Here is a 20169-nt window from a genome sequence, read left to right as displayed (position 1 = left end):
TGATACTCTCAACTAGAACAAACTCTAACTGTATGTCACCTAATGGGGTTTTGTGACTTTAGTAAGAGACTTTATCTCTGGAGTAGGAGAGGTTCCAACCTTGACTAAGAAGTCTGTCTCTACAGGCAGTGCTTTGTGTAGAGATTAAATACATCCAGCTTTTTTTTTAACCTTTCCTACTAGTTGTGGCTCCTTTCCCACCAGAGACGTTATATACGGTGTCTAAAGGGCCAGTTTTCATTACGAAGGTCCTCACTCTAGCCTTTCAACAGACTTGCATTTCGCTTGAACATCATCATGGCAACTCCATGAAGCTGTTTTAGACTGTGTTATGTGGATTGTGTGGCCACAACATGTAGCACTTGGGTTGCAATTCCATTTCCGAAGTTCAAAGAGTCAGATTTGGCGTCGTTGCTCAGGATGACGATCAGTTTGATATATTTCAGACTATTATGAAGTCTGTCTGTAATGGTATCCTTATGAAGCAGACATCTCAAGACAGCAAGAATCGGTGAGCCCACAAACATGCTAAGTCTCTGACCTAGGAGGGAGAAAATATCAAACTGAGGTTTTAGTTTTTGCGTAAATTATTACATTTTATTTACTCATTAAAGATCAAACACTTCTGGTAACAGAAATGAGTTAATCTGGGTATTTGTGGAATTTATATTCGTTATGCAAACAAGTGAACTAAAAATTTCACAAAAGCCATAATATTTAATGTAAACTCTCATTCATTCTTTAAAGTTTAAGAGATAAAAGTGATAAAAGTGCTCTACAGTATACTAAGTATTCAGTGTTTTAATCTGGACTGAAACTTGCTAACAGTGTTTGTTTTGATTTTTGCCCTTTCAGTTTAATAAAGCGCTTGACAAAATAATTTCCACAGTAGTCTTAACCAGTGTCTTATTTTAAAAAAACTGCATTGCAGTACTTCATCTGGGAAGGAATTAATTATCAAAAAATGATTAAAATGATAAATGTTTTTATAGGTAATGGAAATACCCATTAAGTCATTTTTCTGTTTTACTTCTGCATTCTCTATTTAGTTCATATCACTTTATTGGAATCACTTCAGATTACGGACTACCTATAATCATGCATCTGTTTGTGTTTAGTGGAGAAAGTGGGTGATAATATGTATCACAGTATTGCCTACTTCAGTATAAGGCTTGTGAATCCTAAATTGTTGCTTAATAAAACCAAACCAAACTCTCTTATGCAAAAATAGTTTTGACAGCATATCATAAGCTCTTATTATGCCATGCTGCACAGAGATGAGTAACCACTTTGCTGAAGCTTTTACAAGCCTTATGCTAAAGTCTTAACAAGTATGTGACTGATAGTTACATATACAGTGCGTCCGGAAAGTATTCACAGCGCACAACTTTTTCCACATTTTGTTATGTTACAGCCTTATTCCAAAATGGATTAAATTCATTTTTTTCCCCAGAATTCTAGACACAACACCCCATAATGACAACGTGAAAAAAGTTTACTTGAGATTTTTGCAAATTTATTAAAAATAAAAAAATTGAGAAAGCACATGTACATAAGTATTCACAGCCTTTGCCATGAAGCTCCAAATTGAACTCAGGTGCATCCTGTTTCCCCTGATCATCCTTGAGATGTTTCTGCAGCTTAATTGGAGTCCACCTGTGGTAAATTCAGTTTAGTGGACATGATTTGGAAAGGCACACACCTGTCTATATAAGGTCCCACAGTTGACAGTTCATGTCAGAGTACAAACCAAGCATGAAGTCAAAGGAATTGTCTGTAGACCTCTGAGACAGGATTGTCTCGATTTCTGCTGCTTTGAAGGTCCCAATGAGCACAGTGGCCTCCATCATCCGTAAGTGGGAGAAGTTCAAAACCACCAGGACTCTTCCTAGAGCTGGCCAGCCATCTAAACTGAGCGATCGGGGGAGAAGGGCCTTAGTCAGGGAGGTGACCAAAAACTGATGGTCACTATGTCAGAGCTCTAGAGGTCCTCTGTGGAGACGGGAGAACCTTCCAGAAGGACAACCATCTTTGCAGCAATCCACCAATCAGGCTTGTATGGTAGAGTGGCCAGACGTAAGCCACTCCTTAGTAAAAGGCACATGGCACCCCGCCTGGAATTTGCCAAAAGGCACCTGAAGGATTCTCAGACCGTAAGAAACAAAATTCTCTGGTCTGATGAGACAAAGATTGAACTCTTTGGTGTGAATGCCAGGCGTCACGTTTGGAGGAAACCAGGCACTGCTCATCACCAGGCCAATACCATCCCTACAGTGAAGCATGGTGGTGACAGCATCATGCTGTGGGAATGTTTTTCAGCGGCCTGGAACTGGGAGACTAGTCAGGATAAAGGGTGTGAAAGCTGGCCCTGGCACAGACAGACGGACAGTATATTTTCACCCACACACCGTTTATTTATAATACTATTATTTACAGTTTTTGCTCATGTGCACCCCCAGTGCCTTCTTGCACCGATTTTCCCAATGTCGAGGCCCACAGTCTCTGTGCCTTCCTGGCCGCCTCCCGTCCTCTCTCTCCAGCTCTGTCTGCTTCCTCCCGACATCCACCACTGACTGGAGGGGAGGAACCGGATGGGCTCCAGCTGCTTCCCGGCACTCGCGGGAACCCCTGTGGCGTGGCGGAAGTCCAGCTGCTTCCCGAAGCCGTCAACGCGTCTCCCTGGTCGTCTTCCCCCCGGCACTTCCTGGTGTGGCGGAAGTGCTGGGCTCCCGGGATAAACAGGCACTGGGGTGCCGCCTGGCGGTGGCCACGGGTCCCTACAGGGCTGGGCTTCCAAGCCCCCTACCCAAGGCCTCCTGCATAACCAGGACGGACGCCCTCTCTCGGTCTTGAGGAGGCACACGCCCTCCTCCGGTCTTCCAAGGCGTCCCGGCCGGGCTCCACCCCCGGCCAATGACCACACGGGGTAAACCGGCATCGGGGCACCGCCTGGCGGTGACCACGGGTCCCTTCAGGGCTGGGCTTCCAAGCCCTGTACCCGTGGTCTCCAATATAACCAGGACGGACGCCCCCTCGTGGTCTGGAGGAGGCACAAGCCCTCCTCTCCTCCTCCTGGGCGTCGACCACAAGGGAAAGATGACTGCAGCAATGTACAGAGACATCCTGGATGAAAACCTGCTCCAGAGCGCTCTTGACCTCAGACTGGTGAGACGGTTTATCTTTCAGCAGGACAACGACCCTAAGCACACAGCCAAGATATCACCCAAAGGAGTGGCTTCAGGAAAACTCTGTGAATGTCCTTGAGTGGCCCATGCCAGAGCCCAGACTTGAATCTGATTAAATATCTCTGGAGAGATCTTAAAGTGGCTGTGCGCCGATTCTTCCCATCCAGCCTGATGGAGCTTGAGAGGTGCTGCAAAGAGGAATGGGCGAGACTGGCCAAGGATAGGTGTGCCAAGCTTGTGCCATCATATTCAAAAAGACTCGAGGCTGTAATTGCTGCCAAAGTTGCATCGACAAAGTATTGAGCAAAGGCTGTGAATACTTATGTACATGTGATTTCTCAGTTTTTTTATTTTTAATACATTTGCAAAAACCTCAAGTAAACTTTTTTCACGTTGTCATTATGGGGTGTTGGATGTAGAATTCTGGGGGAAAAAAATGAATTTAATCCATTTTGGAATAAGGCTGTAACATAAAATGTGGAAAAAGTGATGTGCTGTGAATATTTTCCTGATGCACTGTAAGTAGTACCTAATTGAAATTATTTTTATGTAGCACTCCTCACTGGAGTGCAGGCTAGAGTGCCATGTATATATACACACATATCTGTACCAAAGATACAACAACGATAATATAATAATTTTTAAGTCCTAGAACATACACATAACAAAGGTACTCGGTTATGTTCCTGCAGTTTCTCAATTAGATAATAAATAAAAGATAAGGAATACTATTATAAAGATAATGAAACTTAGTGTTGTTTGTTAGTGCTTCCATGCTTCAAGACAAAAAATGCTTTTTTTATTTTTTGTGGGAAATTTATCCATATGTTGTGTGGTCCATCTCATCACTCTCATCCATTTCAAAACATTGTATTAACACAGATAGATACTACATATACACAGATTTAAACGGAAGCACGTGAGCTGGAGAGCTGGTGGTTCCTTTGTCATTTACACCTCATTATTAACTGACCAGTAACAGCGCACTTGCATGATAACATGCAGTGAATACACTTGCCTTTCATAGTTTTCATTGTCTTTCTCTGTATGCTTAACATTTGTTTGCTCAGAGGTTGATGTGCTTGTTGCTTCCTGAGCAGCTCTTGTTTTCTCCACTTTAGCAGCCTGCTTCTTCTCTTTTTCCGTCAGCATCTTTTCACGTTAAAACTGATTACTGTATATACTCGAATATAAGCCGAGTTTTTCAGCCCCCAAAATGTGCTGAAAAACGTCCCCCTCGGCTTATATTCGAGTCAGGTCCCGCTGCCCCTGCCAACCCAACAGAAAGCTGGAGTGTACAGTACAGTACCTGAATTGGTCTGCGGGTGCTAGAACTGCTGCAGGCTCTGTGTGCTGCTGTGCAGCCTCTGTGAGACTCATTCCAGGCTGTGTGCTTAATTAATGTATGGTAATTCTGTTGGTATTTATTTTGATTATTGAAACTTACCAGTAGCTGCTGTATTTCCTACCCTAGGCTTACACTCGAGTCAATAAGTTTTTCCAGTTTTTGTAGGTAAAATTAGGTACCTTGGCTTATAATCGGGTTGGCTTATACTCGAGCTCAGGTATATACAGTAAATCAGTGTTTGTGTCAGTGCTGGATTTAGACTTGATAAGGCCCTAAGCTATTTGAGATTATAAGTATATATGACAATTGCTCACTCGGACAATTTGTTTTGGGGGCCCCCAAGAAGGTGGGGGCCCTAAACTATAGCTTGTGTAGCTTATACGTAAATCCTGCACTGGTTTGTGTTGCAATTACTTAGTACATTTTCCTTAATGTTTCACTTAAGCTGGGACTTAAGTCTTCAATCTGCCTCAAGAATGATTTAAGATATGAAGAGGTAGGGGAAGTGACGGCGAAGGTGGTAGGGATGAGAACGGTGGACGTATGCATGTGCACTGCCGAGAGTTGATTCTACAATAAAATAAAAATAAAAAGTGGAATAACCTTGAAGGTCAATCATAACCCCAAATGCGGATAGTGGACGTCACGTGGTATATGTGTACCAAATTTCAGGTCAGTAGGTCAAATGGTTTGAGGCCTACATGTGATTTAAAATCCTGGACAGACAAACAAACAGCCACAGTAGAGTATTATATATGAAGAAGATGGCTGGTTAAGAAAGCAGGTAACAATTAAAACCTTAATACAGCAGTTTAAAACTAAAATAGCCAATCGAGGAATCTGAACTGTAATAAGTAAGTTAACAAAACCTAATCCCAAAAAACATTGCTTTATTAGTTAATAAATGGGTTCTAATTCAGAAACTGGTTAAAGCAAAAATCTGCATCTACTGTGTGCTTCTAGGACCGTAATTGTGTACTAATTGCATATAAACATAAAATTTCATTAATACACATTAAAAACTGAATAAAAATTATGACTTTTAAAAAGTTTTGGATTTTCTTTGAAAAACTGGCCATAGAAAGCACCTGCCATGCAACCTGCAGTGTTGTCCTATGTCCAACAAGTTCATATTCATTATTTGTACCCATCTTGCATGTAATTTTACTAAAGTAAAAAGTTGAAAATTGATGATGATTTGCATATTTTAACTTTATCAGATTGGTCTATGTCAAATTTCTAAAGATTTATCCAGTTTTAACAGGGTAATATACAATTTAAACACTGATTTCAGAATTCTGAAAGGAGATTTGATAAGTGGTTTGAAGTGCTTAACCAACTGAGACTGTGAAGACGAAACTATGCACTCATTTTCAGATATACAAAACTTGCACAAAAGGTACACCAAAAAAGACCTCCATTGCTCTTGTTACTGACATTCCAGGGTTTTCTTAAAAATCATGGAATGTTTAAGTTCACGAATTAGTCAAAAAATAGCACACCATCATAAAGCACCAAATTTGAAATGGGAAAATCTAAAGTGTTTGTGGTGTAGGAGGCATTTTAAAATATATAAAGGGTTAAAATGAATAAAAAAGGAGCAGAGGTAAAAGTTAAGTAGAGAAAAACAGAGGAGAGCATTGATCCTAACATGAAATTGAGTTTAAATGACTTGTGTTGCTCCCTGGGTGGAGGACCTGACTGACCGAGAAATCATTTTCATTACATTATCTTTATCCATTATTTAAAACTAGGTTCATGCTAAACTGTTAAACATTATTTTTATACATGTACATAAAACAAAGTTCAGCACAGTAAAATCTAGAATGCAAAAATCTGCCATGTTTTGTAAACTTTAATTTAATCCTTGACTTATTTCCCCAGTGAGTAGTCACTTCTGACCACGGTGACCAAGAGTATGGAGTGTGGGGGTGAAAATTTAGCTGAACAATGCAGTTTTGTTGCACTCTCAGACCATTTTGTAACCTCAGGCAGAACTTTTATAGGGCATATATTGCACTGTCTACTCATAAATTTAGTTTACCACAGTCCTTGCCAGGATGCATTTGCTAAAATACACATTATTATAGCATATTTGTTCCGGGTTCAGTGGCTTTGCAGCTCTGACACACGAAGAAGTAAACACAAACAAATAACATTTGAGTGGATAAGCAGGTCTTATATGGTCTATACTGCTTGTTTTTTTGGATGATGACAAACTATGTGGCTGGAGATCTGTATCCCATTAGACTTTCTATCTCCCAAGAGGCGAAACTGCATTGAATTTTCATTTTCCACCATTCACTCTAATAAACGTCTTCTCACCACTCTCTCTCTCTCTCTTCACAGATGGAGTGGTCCTGGTAGATCCAGATTATCTGAAAGACAGAAAAGGTGAGAAGAAACTTGCATTGGTACATGTATTTATAGGGTGATGATTAGCATTGTCCAGTGTGTTAACAGTATGAAGTATGTTGTGCATAAAAATTAACTTGTTCTTTGGTTAATAGTTCAGACTGAAGCTGCAGTATAAAGCAGTTCCATTCTCAGGGAACCTCCTGATATAAAATGCTGGGCATGTTGGAAATTGTGTCATTCAGTCAGTCTGACTGGGGCCTAAGATGACAGTGCATCATTTAATTTACTTATCTGGTGTAGTTTACCTTACTAACTTTCACCTGCATCTTTTGCGTCAACCTACAGTAGTTGCCCTGATAAGCAAGTCTGCACTGGTTATTACTCTTGAACATGCATTTCACGCTCTTTTGTACAACTGTTTGCTTGCACTGACCAGAATTGTTCTTTGCAGTCTTTGTTACACTGACCTGTGCGTTCCGCTATGGTCGTGAAGATTTGGATGTTCTAGGTTTGTCATTCCGGAAAGACCTCTATATCTCAACTTTCCAAGCTTTCCCACCACTGCCTGAGGAAAAGAAACCACTGAGCCGCTTACAGGAGAGGCTGGTGAAGAAACTTGGAGAGCATGCCTATCCTTTCTTCTTCACGGTGAGGACATAGTTGATCATCTGGAGTATACTTGTCTTGATGTTAGATGTAATGAAGTAGTGAAGCAGGCTGTCACCTTCACCTTGGTGGTCATCTTTTTGATATAAATACCTCAGACAGTATGTCATCAGTAATCTAACAACCTAGAATGTGTCATGGTTTGGTGCTACTAGAAGGGTAATAAGGATTAATTGCCATGATGCCTCATATTCTAATTCTTAGCCACCATTCTGGAAAATGTTCAGTGTTCTGTGATTTGCTTCCAGATTCCACAAAACCTGCCCTGCTCAGTCACTTTGCAGCCTGGTCCAGAAGACACTGGCAAGGTAATGTCTGCTTATAGCAGAATTCTGAAAATGTGTTTGTGTCCGTCTGCTTCTAAAATAATTTCTTAGCGACATTTGACATAATTCCAGACTCTGTGGCGCAGCTCGCTTACGTTATCATCACCAAACTCTGGATTGGTTACTATGCTCCAATTTCATGTCAAAAATTGTGATTTGAATTTTTAAATGAAATTTCAAACTTTTATTTGAATATATATTGTAACTTTAAATGGATGCCAAAATTAACATCCTTTTCTAGAAGGATTGTTGTGCCATTGTATCTGTACACAAAAAACATTGACAGATACTAGTAGTAACAAGCCAATTAACCTGCCCATTGTCACAACTGAGAATTTCCTGTTTAAAATATTGCTTTTAAATTATGTGGTTGAATTTCAATGAAGTGCCTGGGATTTTCTGGGATTTCTTACCGAGCTTTCAAAGGTGCCAGCATCTCATGCAACTAAGAGAGAGACACCCTGTAAATGTAGAATTTGCATACAAATATGTCACAGTGACTCCTCATCTTCATCAGTGCTCTAAACAAGCAGGGGCATACCACAAGTGCACAAAGTACAAGGGGTCTTGTTTTCTGGAGATTCTGATTATTGACCTATAAACAGTAGAGGCATTCTGCTTTCACACTGGCAGGCAATATGGTTTAGCAGAACTACCCAACCACATTGTCTGCCATTGTGAAAGCAGAACTAAGGATTTAGACTTCAGTCCAAAAGCTTGCCACTTTAGTCCTCACCTCTGACTCACTCTGTTATCCCTGTTTAAGTCACATAATCTGTTTATATTGTAATAGTAAAAACAAAAACATGTTAAGACATTTGTTATAGAGTTCTGTACTTGTAAAGTGCCTGTGGAAGATGTGTCCCTATAAGGTGGTGCTAAGATTAAGGTTGTTTATCAACGCTTAAAGTGCTAGTGCATTCTTTATTTGTCTGTATAAAAATACATAGTAGCCAGTGCTTATACAGAAACCTAGATAAAGATGAACAAAAAAAGTTATATTAAAAAACAAAGCTCAGATAATCAGTTACTGCATATTTAATGCTGAATCATTAGAAAACCTATTAGTAAACATTTATCTCAAAAATGTTTTAAAATATTTCCAAAATATGGGTCACAATTATGGAATCCCCTGTGTCTAGTAATTGGTGAGAACCTCTCCAAGAACAGGAACAGCACAAAGTCTTTTCATGCCGTGTTTAATAAAGTTAGAGAAATCTGGTATAGCAGAACGTGGGTGGAACAAGCCTGCCGTGAAGAGAAGATGCCCTCAGTCAGAAGTTTGATTTTATAAAAAAACAAACTTGAGAATCCGTTCTGACTAAGTTAACCAACTTTGGATTTTCTAAGTTCTCCCCTAGTTTTGGGTTTTCTCTGGTAACTCGTTTCCTTACACACCCCAAAGCTGTGCACATTAGATGGACTGGCTACACTCCAGAGTTGGTTTCTTCCTTGCCCCCAGTGCTTGTGAGATGGGTCCTGACTCCTTAGAGCTAAGACTTGGATAGTCCATTTGGTAATTGATCAATGGTGGAAATAAATGAATCTTTTTGGTATAGCTTTTGCATTATCTGGTAAGATCAGTGACAGCTTATCCTTTCCATTGTGAAAGATTAAACAAAAAAGCTTTTGTTAAATGTAACATTTCTATATCACAAAGTAAAAAAAAAAAAAGTTGCATCCATCCATCCATTATCCAACCCGCTATATCCTAACTACAGGGTCACGGGGGTCTGCATGTAAACACAATAACTTCTGTACACTTTCACTTGGGTCAAGCAAATTTTGCATACAAATATTATGTACAAAACATAGATTTCTATCAACTTTCGGGCTATTTCCGTTAACCAATGAAACTTTACCTTTTATTCATACAGCTGCAGAGTCTGATTTATTCAACTTTACTTTTATAATCCATCCATCCATTATTTTACCTGGTATATCCTAACTACAGGGTCATGGGGGTCTGCAGGAGCCAATCCCAGCCAACACAGGGTGCAGGGCAGGAAACAAACCCTGCCAGTCCACCGCAGGATTAACAGTTTTAATGTAGATTTACTTTTAAAGAAAATTTAAATTAAAACTACACAAGGGTAAGTTGAGGGGTAAAACATTTAACTGAAATAGTTTTGCTAGAATAAATGTCTGCAGTTTCCCCATTTATAAGGGCATAAATATTGCTGATTATTTGTGCTGCTTTTTTATGCAGGTTTTGTTGTTCATAGTTATAAGGAGTGCTAGTATTTCTAGAGCCAATTTTAAACTCAGGACTTATTTTTATTTTAAACCTTTTTTTTTTTTTGAGTAATCATAATTCAGAAAAAAACTTAAGTGAATTATACCTCACCTAGGATGAAGTGTTAAACTGTAAAAAGGGATAGTGAGCTGAATTTAACTCGAGTACACCAGCAATATCTTTAAGGTTAGCTCTCCATCAGAAGCATACTTTATGGAAAAATAGTTTGCTCTTAGATGTAAACCATTCTTGCTAAAACATTTAATCACATTGTATTTCACCTACCATTTGTGATATGTTTATTAAGTTTAAGCTGTGATTAGTTTTATGAAAACTGAATAGTTAACTACAAAATAGACTGACCGAGGGTAGAAATGGTTGATAGACCCTCATTTTTTTATCTCTTCCTACAGCACACATAACATATATAACCTCTGTACTATTTACTAATTAAAGTGAGTTTTTATTCACTACTGAATGCCATCATACACTCTCTCTTCACCTCTTTCCACTCTCATCTTCTTTTTCAGGCCTGTGGAGTAGATTTTGAAATTCGAGCATTTTGTGCCAAAGCTGTGGATGAGAAGATTCACAAAAGGTTATTTATTTATGTTATTTGTGATAATATGTATAGGTAAATAAGTAGTCCAGCATTTCTGATGAATCACCAAGACATATATGTTAGGTTAATTGGATCAGGATGGGTGAGCTTGCCCTGGGATGCATTGTCCCCCATTATAGGAGTGTTGTATGATTGGTATCTGACTTGAGTCCTGTGCTGCCTTGACAAGTAGCAGCTCTCTGTGAACCTGAATTAGATAAGCAGGTTATAAAATGGATAGACTGATTCTTTTTCCTTTTCATTGTTACAAGTCCAAATAAGGGTGTGTGTTTGTCTGTGTAGTGATGTGCAAATGTGAATATGCATGAATGTGTGCCTACCAGTGTGTATGTAGGTTTACCTATAGGTTGGTCATACATTTCCAGGATTACTTTGCTGGGAAACTTCACATGTTAAAATATTACATTAGAACACTTAGAACACTCTAGACGAGGACAGGCCATTCAGCCCAACAAAGCTGGCCATTCAGCCCAACAAAGCTTGCCAGTCCTATCCACTTATTACACGATAAAGTCGGCACTTTTGTGGTATATTAAAAAGGCACTTTGTGATGTACTTCACTCAGTGGAAAAAATCTGAAAAACTTTTTGCTCTTAGTTGACGGTTTACTAGGGAGATTAAGAATGGTGGCAAACTTGATGAAAACAGTGAATGAGAAAACTGTGCCAAAAAAATTCTACATATTAGAATGCATTTCCAGTGTATAGTTCAACAGTCATATCTGTATATAGTAGTTTCCTGGGTATCATCCTCAAAATGGACCTTTATAAAGATATTTGTTTTGTATGAAAGACACACAGACATCAATTCTGGCAAGAAATATGACAGTACAATTTTAAGTCCCAGCCAGGTGATTAATTTTAGTAGTTAACTAGGGGGCTTCCCCCCCCTTGCTCGCTTCGCTTGCCACCCACACCGGCCTGCGGTACACGCCAGCCACTTTGCGTCTCTGCCGCTTGCTTACAGTATGTGGATTTGACTTTCACCAAACAACAAATCTTTTAAATCTCATGGATATGCCTCTTCATTGGGAAGAAACACTACTTTTCCCTGATGGCCACACGAATTAGACGATCTACAAGTCTCCGACTTAAAGTTTAAATCCAAGCAACATATTCAATCTCTTTTTGCTGTTCTGTTATTTCACTGAGTAATAATTTCTGTTTGTTTGCGCTAATGTGATCTTTAGTATCATTTTTTTGAATTTTAGTACTTTCATAATCTCTAACCTGCTCCACATGTGTATCGCACTAACATTTTTGAATTCTTTACAACAGGGGTGTCAAACTCCAGTCCTGGTGGGCCGCAGTGGCTGCAGGTTTTCATTCTAACCCTTTTCCTAATCAGCGAGCAGTTTTCACTGCTAATTAACTCCTTCTCCCTTCATTTTAATAGCCCTGTTTTTAAGGATTCAGTTCTTTTGAATTGATTTGTTTCTTCATTAAATGAAAGCCAAACATAAATAAGATGTGAAATGAGCCAACGGATGACCAGCTAAATCGGGACATCAAACTCCATCCCAATTCACTCCAACCAGTTTCTTAATGAGAAACCAATTCTTGCTGTTAATTACGCTCATTATTTCATTCCATGGCTTGTTGCAGGTCTCATTCTGCCAAAGCAGACATTTCCAAAACTGTTGATTTTCTGGTTTGTTTTTGTTTTTTCTAAGAACACCGTCATGATGTTTCGGTGACCTGACATCAGGCCTTCAACTTTCTTTATTTTCAGATATTTTGTAATGGGCACAGGTGAGCTGCTCATGTGGTGGCTCATTTTGTGTCTCGATATCGTTTGGCTGCTAATTAAGGAAAAAGGAACAACTAAGGCAGGGTCACCAACTCCAGTCCTGGAGCACCACTGTGGCTGCAGGTTTTCATTCTAATCCTTTTCAGATTGAGTGACCTGTTTTTGCTGCTAATTAACATCTGTTGAACTAATTTTAATTGATTTGCTCTTGAAGACTCAGACCCCTTAATTGTTTTGTTTCCTTAATTAGCAGCCAAACAATAATAAGACAAAACAACTGGTGTCCATCATACAATATCTTAAAACAAAGAAAGATGAAGGTCTCAGGAATGTTGATCTGCTCAGGTCCCCAAAACATTTTACCAGAGCTTTTAAAAAAGAAAAAAATCAAAAATTTCGGAAATGTCTGTTAATGCACCATGAGAGCAGCAACAAGCCATGAAATTTAAAGAACTAGTTTAATTAACGACAGGAATTGGATGCCATTTAAGGAAAGAAATGAAGCAATTCAAAGGAACGATGAAGAAATTCAGGAGAACAGATCTTAAAGAAGCCATTCAATTAATATGAATTCACAAGAATTTAATTAACGGCACAAACAGGGCACTCAATTAAAAAGGGTTTAAATGAAAACCTGCAGCCATTGTGGTCCTCCAGGACCGAACTTGGCGACCCTTGAACTAAGGCGTCTGAGTCAAGTTAATTAAAACTAAGAGAAAAGGACTTAATTAGCAGCATAAATGGGTCACTAATTAAGAGGATGGTTAAAATGAAAACCTGCAGCCACTGCGGCCCTCCAGGAGCGAAGCTTGACACCCATGCTTTACGACATTCTACTTTGTCTTCTACTCTTTGTCTTTTATTTCTGGCCCCAGGCATGGTTAAATCTCTTGGCACAAAGTCTCGTCTCGTGGGACATGAAAGTATCTCTCTGAAAAAGTCACATCTCGTCCCAGGCTAAAAAGTCTGTCTTGTTTCAGGATTTTTTTATTATAATAGAGAGACATGTTCTAGTGTTGATCTGGAATCAAAAAGGGCACAGGTTCAGTTGATGTATGACATGAGCAAATCTCTCAACTTCTTTTACGCTTCTTTGTATAAATGATTGTAGCGTGTAATGAAGTACATTTATTGTGTTTGCCCTTAAAAATACTAAACTTTGTGAAATAAGGTGCAGTATATGTGTGTGTGTGTGTGCAGTTTTTCTAAGCTACTCTTAACTCAAAAAAAAAACAAATCTGCTATCTCTTGCTTTGATAGAAACTCTGTTCGGTTGGTTATCAGAAAGGTCCAGTATGCACCAGAAAAGCCTGGTCCACAGCCAATGGTGGAGACCACACGCAGCTTCTTGATGTCAGACAGATCGCTGCACCTTGAGGCCTCCCTGGACAAAGAGGTATCTGTCCTTTTTCTCTCTCTTCCGTCTCTCTATACTGGTTTGACCACTGGACTGCTTCAGTTTTTACTTAGAATTTATCTTGAACCATTAAAATTATAAATATAATAAAATATGCTGTTTCTTAGCAAATCCCCCAGTTTTGCTTTATTGGTTTAGACTTTTTATTCCTCTTAATATACAATTCAACTGAGTTAATCATCAAAAATAAAAAGATATAACTGCAATGAAACGGGAGTATCCACAAATAAAAATAAATATTTCTGTCACTATATTAAATGAAAAAGTAATGGCTGTTTTGGGACATTTTTTCCCATTTGTGATATAGTATTTTCAGAGCAATTAACAGCCTGCAGTAGTACTGCATTCCCAGATCGCTCATGATATGCCTGCACATTTGACCAGCTGAACAAAGATCTCGCATTCCAGTATCTGACCTTGAGAGTGTAGCTAACTGCCCACCAAATTTTAGCCAATAAGAAATGTCTATCCCGTAATGTCATCAGTACTGTCTGATTGGTCACATGGCTGCATTGTTTATCTGGCCTACTTGTAACTGGGAGTAGAACATTTCCCCTGTAATTATGCTCTTTGGTATTCAGGTTGTGTTTATGTCTAATTATGGCAATAACTAACAAGTGCTTGGACTTGGAAATCTGTAATTATGCATCTCAATGAACTACACTTGAATGACAGTCTTTGCTGGTCTCAAACAGTATTATGAATATTAATTTGAATACCTGCAAATCGATTAGAACCCTTTAGTGTGTTTGCAAATGGAGCATAATATACTTAAAACACTCCGAGATTATTTCAAAATTATTGAACTAAAAATTCAGGATAATATTTGAATTTGTCATCCAATTATCTATTTTCAATCTGACTTTATCTATTTCAGGGGTACAGGGGAATCCTAACCTAGCTTATCCCAGGCAGCATTAGACACAAGGCAGCCTTGAGCAGGATTCCAATTTGTTCAGTTATCCAATAATTATATATAAAAATAATAAATGGTCGTCCTTGATTTACATATTGCTTTTGCTGTAATCAGGAGGTGAGAAATGTACATTAAAACCATCATGAATGTTATTAATGAGATGCAGACATTGCGCGTTTCACACTTTCACACCACTAACCTTTTCTAGTAAAATGTTCTCATTAGTGCTCCAAATACCATTTCACATTGACTAAGCAAATGCTGGTATCAGTTTAGTTTTAATAGACTTTATTGTTGATAACATGCCTTTGATTTGTGGACAGTAGTACAAAGCCTCCTTTGTTTCTTATTGTTTGTATTATTGGTTATTTGCAAGCAAAAAACAAGAATCATAAGGAAAACCTGAGACAGTAAAATATAAAAGTTTAAAGTACTTCATGTAGAATAAGCATGACTACAGTAAACAGAGTTTGGTGCAACTTGTTGCAAATTTCAAGTATGAGTGTGTTGTGTAGAGTACAATACAATACAATTTATTTTTGTATAGCCCAAAATCACACAAGAAGTGCCGCAATGGGCTTTAACAGGCCCTGCCTCTTGACAGCCCCCAGCCTTGACTCTCTAAGAAGACAAGGAAAAACTCCCAAAAAAACCCCAGTAGGGAAAAAATGGAAGAAACCTTGGGAAAGGCAGTTCAAAGAGACACCCCTTTCCAGGTAGGTTGGGCTTGCAATGGGTGTCAAAAGAAGGGGTCAATACAATACAATACACAGAACAGAACAAATCCTCAATACAGTATAAAAATACTAATTTTAGAAGTACAGAGCAGAATTTACCAGCAGATAACATCACATAATATGATTTGGATTTGTTTAGAGTCCTGGAGACCTCAGCCATCAAGCTGCCTCCCCCATTTGGCCACTCCACAGCTGAAATAGTGCTGGGCCAGCCAATCCGATGAAAGGACCCCTCTTTCCCATGATTCCTGTGATCCTCCATCAGGGATGACTTTACCATAGGCAGGCAAAACAACTTGGCAGGTGGGCCGTAGCACCAAGTGCCACATTTGAGTACCGAGAAGAGAAACAGAATAGGTGAGGGTTAGTATCAAATTATAATTATCATGTTACTTATGCTTTAGTGCTAATGACTAACAACAGAGATGCAGTCTGTACAGTTAATCAGCAGCTCTAGTCAGGATATGCTAAACTGAAGTAGTGAGTCTTCAGCCTGGATTTAAAGGCTGAGACCGAAGGGCATCTCTTATAGTAGCAGGCAGACCATTCCACAGTTTAGGGGCCCTGTAACTAAAAGCTCGACCTCCCACTGTTATTTTATTAATCCTTGGAATCATAAGCAGACCGGCATCTTGAGATCTTAATGTGCGCTCAGGTTTGTAAGTCATGATAAGTTCAGACAAGTAAGCGGACCTTGGCCATTTAATGCTTTATATGTTAAAAGGAGGATTTTGAAATCTGCCCTAAACTTAACCAGGAGCCAGTGTAAGGATTTAAGAACTGGAGTTATGTGTTCATATTTTCTTGTTCTTGTAATAATTCTTGCAGCAGCATTTTGGATTAACTGGAGGCTGTATAGAGAACAGTTTGAACAGCCAGTGAACACCGCATTGCAGTAGTCAATCCTACTAGAGATAAATGCATGAATTAATTTCTCAGAATCCTGTTTATTTAGAAAGCACCTTAATTTCCCAACATTTTTAAGATGGAAGAAACATGTTTTGGACAACTTTGTAATATGCCTTTAAATGACATGCTAGAGTCAAAGATAACTTCTAGATTGCGGGCTGATTCAGTAAAATTAATGGTGATTCCAACTGAGTTAAATGATGACAAAATATTGTGATCAGCGTCATTCCCTCCAACAATTAACATCTCTGTTTTATCTGTGTTTAAAGACAAGTAGTTCTCATCCATCCACTCCTTTAATTCACTAACACAACTAATTAAAGACAACATAGGAGAAACTTCATTTGATTTAAATGAAAGGTATAACTGGGTGTCATCTGCATACGAGTGAAAATTAACATTATGTTTCCTAATGAGAGATCCCAGTGGAAGCATGTAAAGTGAAAACAGTAAAGGTCCCAGTACTGAGCCCTGCGGGACACCATATTGAACTTCTGTGTATAATGATGGAGTACTGTCAGCACATTTCTGTACATATTGGAATCGATTTGATAAATAAGAACTAAACCAAGCGAGCACGGTGCCTGTAAGCCCAACATCATTTTCTAGCCTGTGCAGTAAAATAGAATGGTCAATGGTGTCAAATGCTGCACTTAAGTCTAACAACATAATTACAGTGGAGTTTCCTTCATCAGAGGATATCAGAATGTCATTTACAACCTGCGTTAGTGCCATTTCTGTACTATGACCAGTGCGAAACCAGACTGGAATTTCTCAAATAAATTGTAATGCGTAAGGTGTGACTGAAGCTGATTGGCGACTACTTTTTCTAGTATTTTAGAGAGAAAGGGTAAATTTGAAATAGGCCTATAATTATTTAGTATGTGTGGGTCTAGGTCTGACTTTTTAAGTAATGGTTTAATGACTGACACTTTTAGTGCATCAGGTACTGTGCCATGCAATAATGAACTATTGATAATGTTTAGAATAGGCACTGCAAGAACATCCATTGCACTTTTTACTAGTTTTGTTGGCACTGGATCTAGGGAACAAGTAGTGGGCTTCATTTTAGAAATTAAAGTTAAGACTTCCTGCTCAGTTACAGGATTAAAATTATTAAAGTTTTGAATGCAATGTGAGACAGGGTCTGCTAAGCTAGTATTTGGTTTGTACACCAAATAGAGTACTTGTAGAGTAGAAGTTAAAGGAGATTTATTAAGCACTGGTGAGGCCATGTCTGGAATACTACGTACAGTTTTCATCTCCAGTAAACAAAAAGGTCATAGTGGCAAGAGAAGAGTGACTAAGATGATTCCAGGACTGCAAGGTTTGATTTATGGCGGGAGGCTGAAGGATTTGAAACGTTTCAGTATAAGCAAAAGGAGATTAAGAGGACACATGATTGAAGTGTTTAAAATTATGAATAGAGTTAGTACAGTGGATCGAGACAGTTATTTGAACATGATTTCATCAAGAACACAGGGACACAGCTGGAAACTTGTTAAGGGTAAATTTTAAACAACCATTAGGAGGTTTTTCTTCACACAGAGAACCATAGACACATGGAATAAGTTGCTAAGTAGTGAGGTAGACAGTAGGACTTTAGGGTCTTTAAAACTCGATCTAATGTTATGATGAATGAATTAGATGGATGGGACTGGCAAACTTTGTTGGGCTGAATGGCCTGTTCTCACCAAGATTTTTCCAATATTCTGATGAGCCGCATTAAAAATAAGTAGCAAAATGCACGGCAATCATTAATCATTATATATATATAATATATATAATGTACATACATACATACATACACTCACCTAAAGGATTATTTAGGAACACCATACTAATACGGTGTTTGACCCCCTTTCGCCTTCAGAACTGCCTTAATTCTACGTGGCATTGATTCAACAAGGTGCTGAAAGCATTCTTTAGAAATGTTGGCCCATATTGATAGGATAGCATCTTGCAGTTGATGGAGATTTGCCCGGGATGCACATCCAGGGCACGAAGCTCCCGTTCCACCACATCCCAAAGATGCTCTATTGGGTTGAGATCTGGTGACTGTGGGGGCCATTTTAGTACAGTGAACTCATTGTCATGTTCAAGAAACAAATTTGAAATGATTCGAGCTTTGTGACATGGTGCATTATCCTGCTGGAAGTAGCCATCAGAACACACTACTTCTCCGCTGCGAAGCACGGTTATTTTGCTAGTAGTATATATATATATATATATATATATATATATATGAATGACCTCCAAAGAGCGCTTTTGATCACGTGAACGTGTCTGCAAAAAGTGGCGTCTCCTGCCCTGCAAAAGTCGAGCAGCCAGCGCGCGCATAGCTATGCCGGCCTTTGAGACGCTGACTGCGCTTCTGCCTTAAGTCAAAGTGAGCACTTTTAATTTTTTTCATCCTCTCCCTGAGCTATTGCCCAGACAAGTGCAAACACGGGACCCCTTTTTCTACACCGCGGCAAACTAATATTAAGGCGCTTCGCACATTCTTTTGCACGTATACGATTATGAGTTGGTCAGCTCGGATTATGAAGACACGCACAGAAGTGGAGGACTGACAGTGCCATCACAGCCGATTAAGGGCAGGGACGTCTCACCAGTCTACACAAGACCCACCGCGACTGTTCCCAAAAGGCACTCATATCGTCAGCGAAGACGTCTCTCTACACTATATAAAAGAAAAAGGCAACTTTCCTTTCTTTACACCTTTTATCCCAAACCAAAGCCTTTCTCTCTTAACACTGCAGAGGACACAAAACTAATTTTCTTTAATTGCTGGTAATGCCGGTAAGGCACATTACCAGAGGCAGAAATTTGGACGTTCACTTAGAAAATGTCATTTCTATACCACAGCCGTCGTGTAGCGCCTTTCAAAAGGGATCTACTACCGAGAGATGATCCATATACATTTTAGCTGCTGTTAGTACTACTTACCTGTTGTGTTACACAGTCTTTAAAATGTAGTTTACCCGAAACCACTCCAGTAATGCTAAATGTACCTGTACTTCTTAAAATGTTAATGTTTTACTGTTTAATAACTTATAGACTACATTTTATTATTTTTCCTTTCCACTCAGTAACCAAAGCTATACACACACATATAGACACATACATATATATATACACATATATATACCTGTGTGTATGTTTGTGTGTGTATATATATATATATATATATATATATATATATATATATATATATATATATATACACTCAGCAAAAAAAGAAATGTCCTCTGACTTTCAACTGTTTTTACTTTCAGTAAACTTAATGTGTAAATATTTGTATAAACAGTAAAAGAGTCAACACCATAAGACATAAACTAAAAATGTTTCACAATGTGTCCCTGAATGAAGGGAGGCTCAAAATCAAAAGTACCAGTCAGTATCTGGTGTGGCCACCAGCTGCTTGAAGTACTGCAGTGCATCTCCTCCTCATGGACTGGACCAGATTTGTCAGTTCTTGCTGTGAGATGTTACCCCACTCTTCCACCAAGGCACCTGCAAGTTTCTGGACATTTCTGGGGGGAATGGCCCTAGCCCTCACCCTGCGATCCAACAGGTCCCAGACGTGCTCAATGGGATTGAGATCCGGGCTCTTCCACTGCGAGGATGATCAGCTGTCCTTCCTGTCTCCCTGTAGTGCTGTCTTAGGCGTCTCACAGTGCAGACATGGCAATTTATT

The 20169-nt window shown here is 39.0% G+C and overlaps 1 protein-coding gene across 1 annotated transcript in view; it reads left to right on the top strand.

Moving 5' to 3' along the window:
- The window catches only part of LOC120525279 (arrestin red cell), a 107724-nt gene that overhangs the window by 67834 nt on the left and 19721 nt on the right, over positions 1–20169 (top strand). Inside the window, exons 4-8 of the mRNA XM_039747422.1 lie at positions 6883–6927; positions 7343–7539; positions 7806–7865; positions 10650–10717; positions 13751–13886. Of these exons, the coding sequence (XP_039603356.1) occupies positions 6883–6927; positions 7343–7539; positions 7806–7865; positions 10650–10717; positions 13751–13886 (506 nt within the window). The remainder of the gene's footprint in view (positions 1–6882; positions 6928–7342; positions 7540–7805; positions 7866–10649; positions 10718–13750; positions 13887–20169) is intronic.

Source organism: Polypterus senegalus, chromosome 3, assembly GCF_016835505.1.
Source record: "Polypterus senegalus isolate Bchr_013 chromosome 3, ASM1683550v1, whole genome shotgun sequence".
Lineage (NCBI taxonomy): Eukaryota > Metazoa > Chordata > Cladistia > Polypteriformes > Polypteridae > Polypterus > Polypterus senegalus.
Note: the sequence above shows the minus strand (reverse complement) of the source record. Positions and strands in the feature narration are given on the sequence as shown.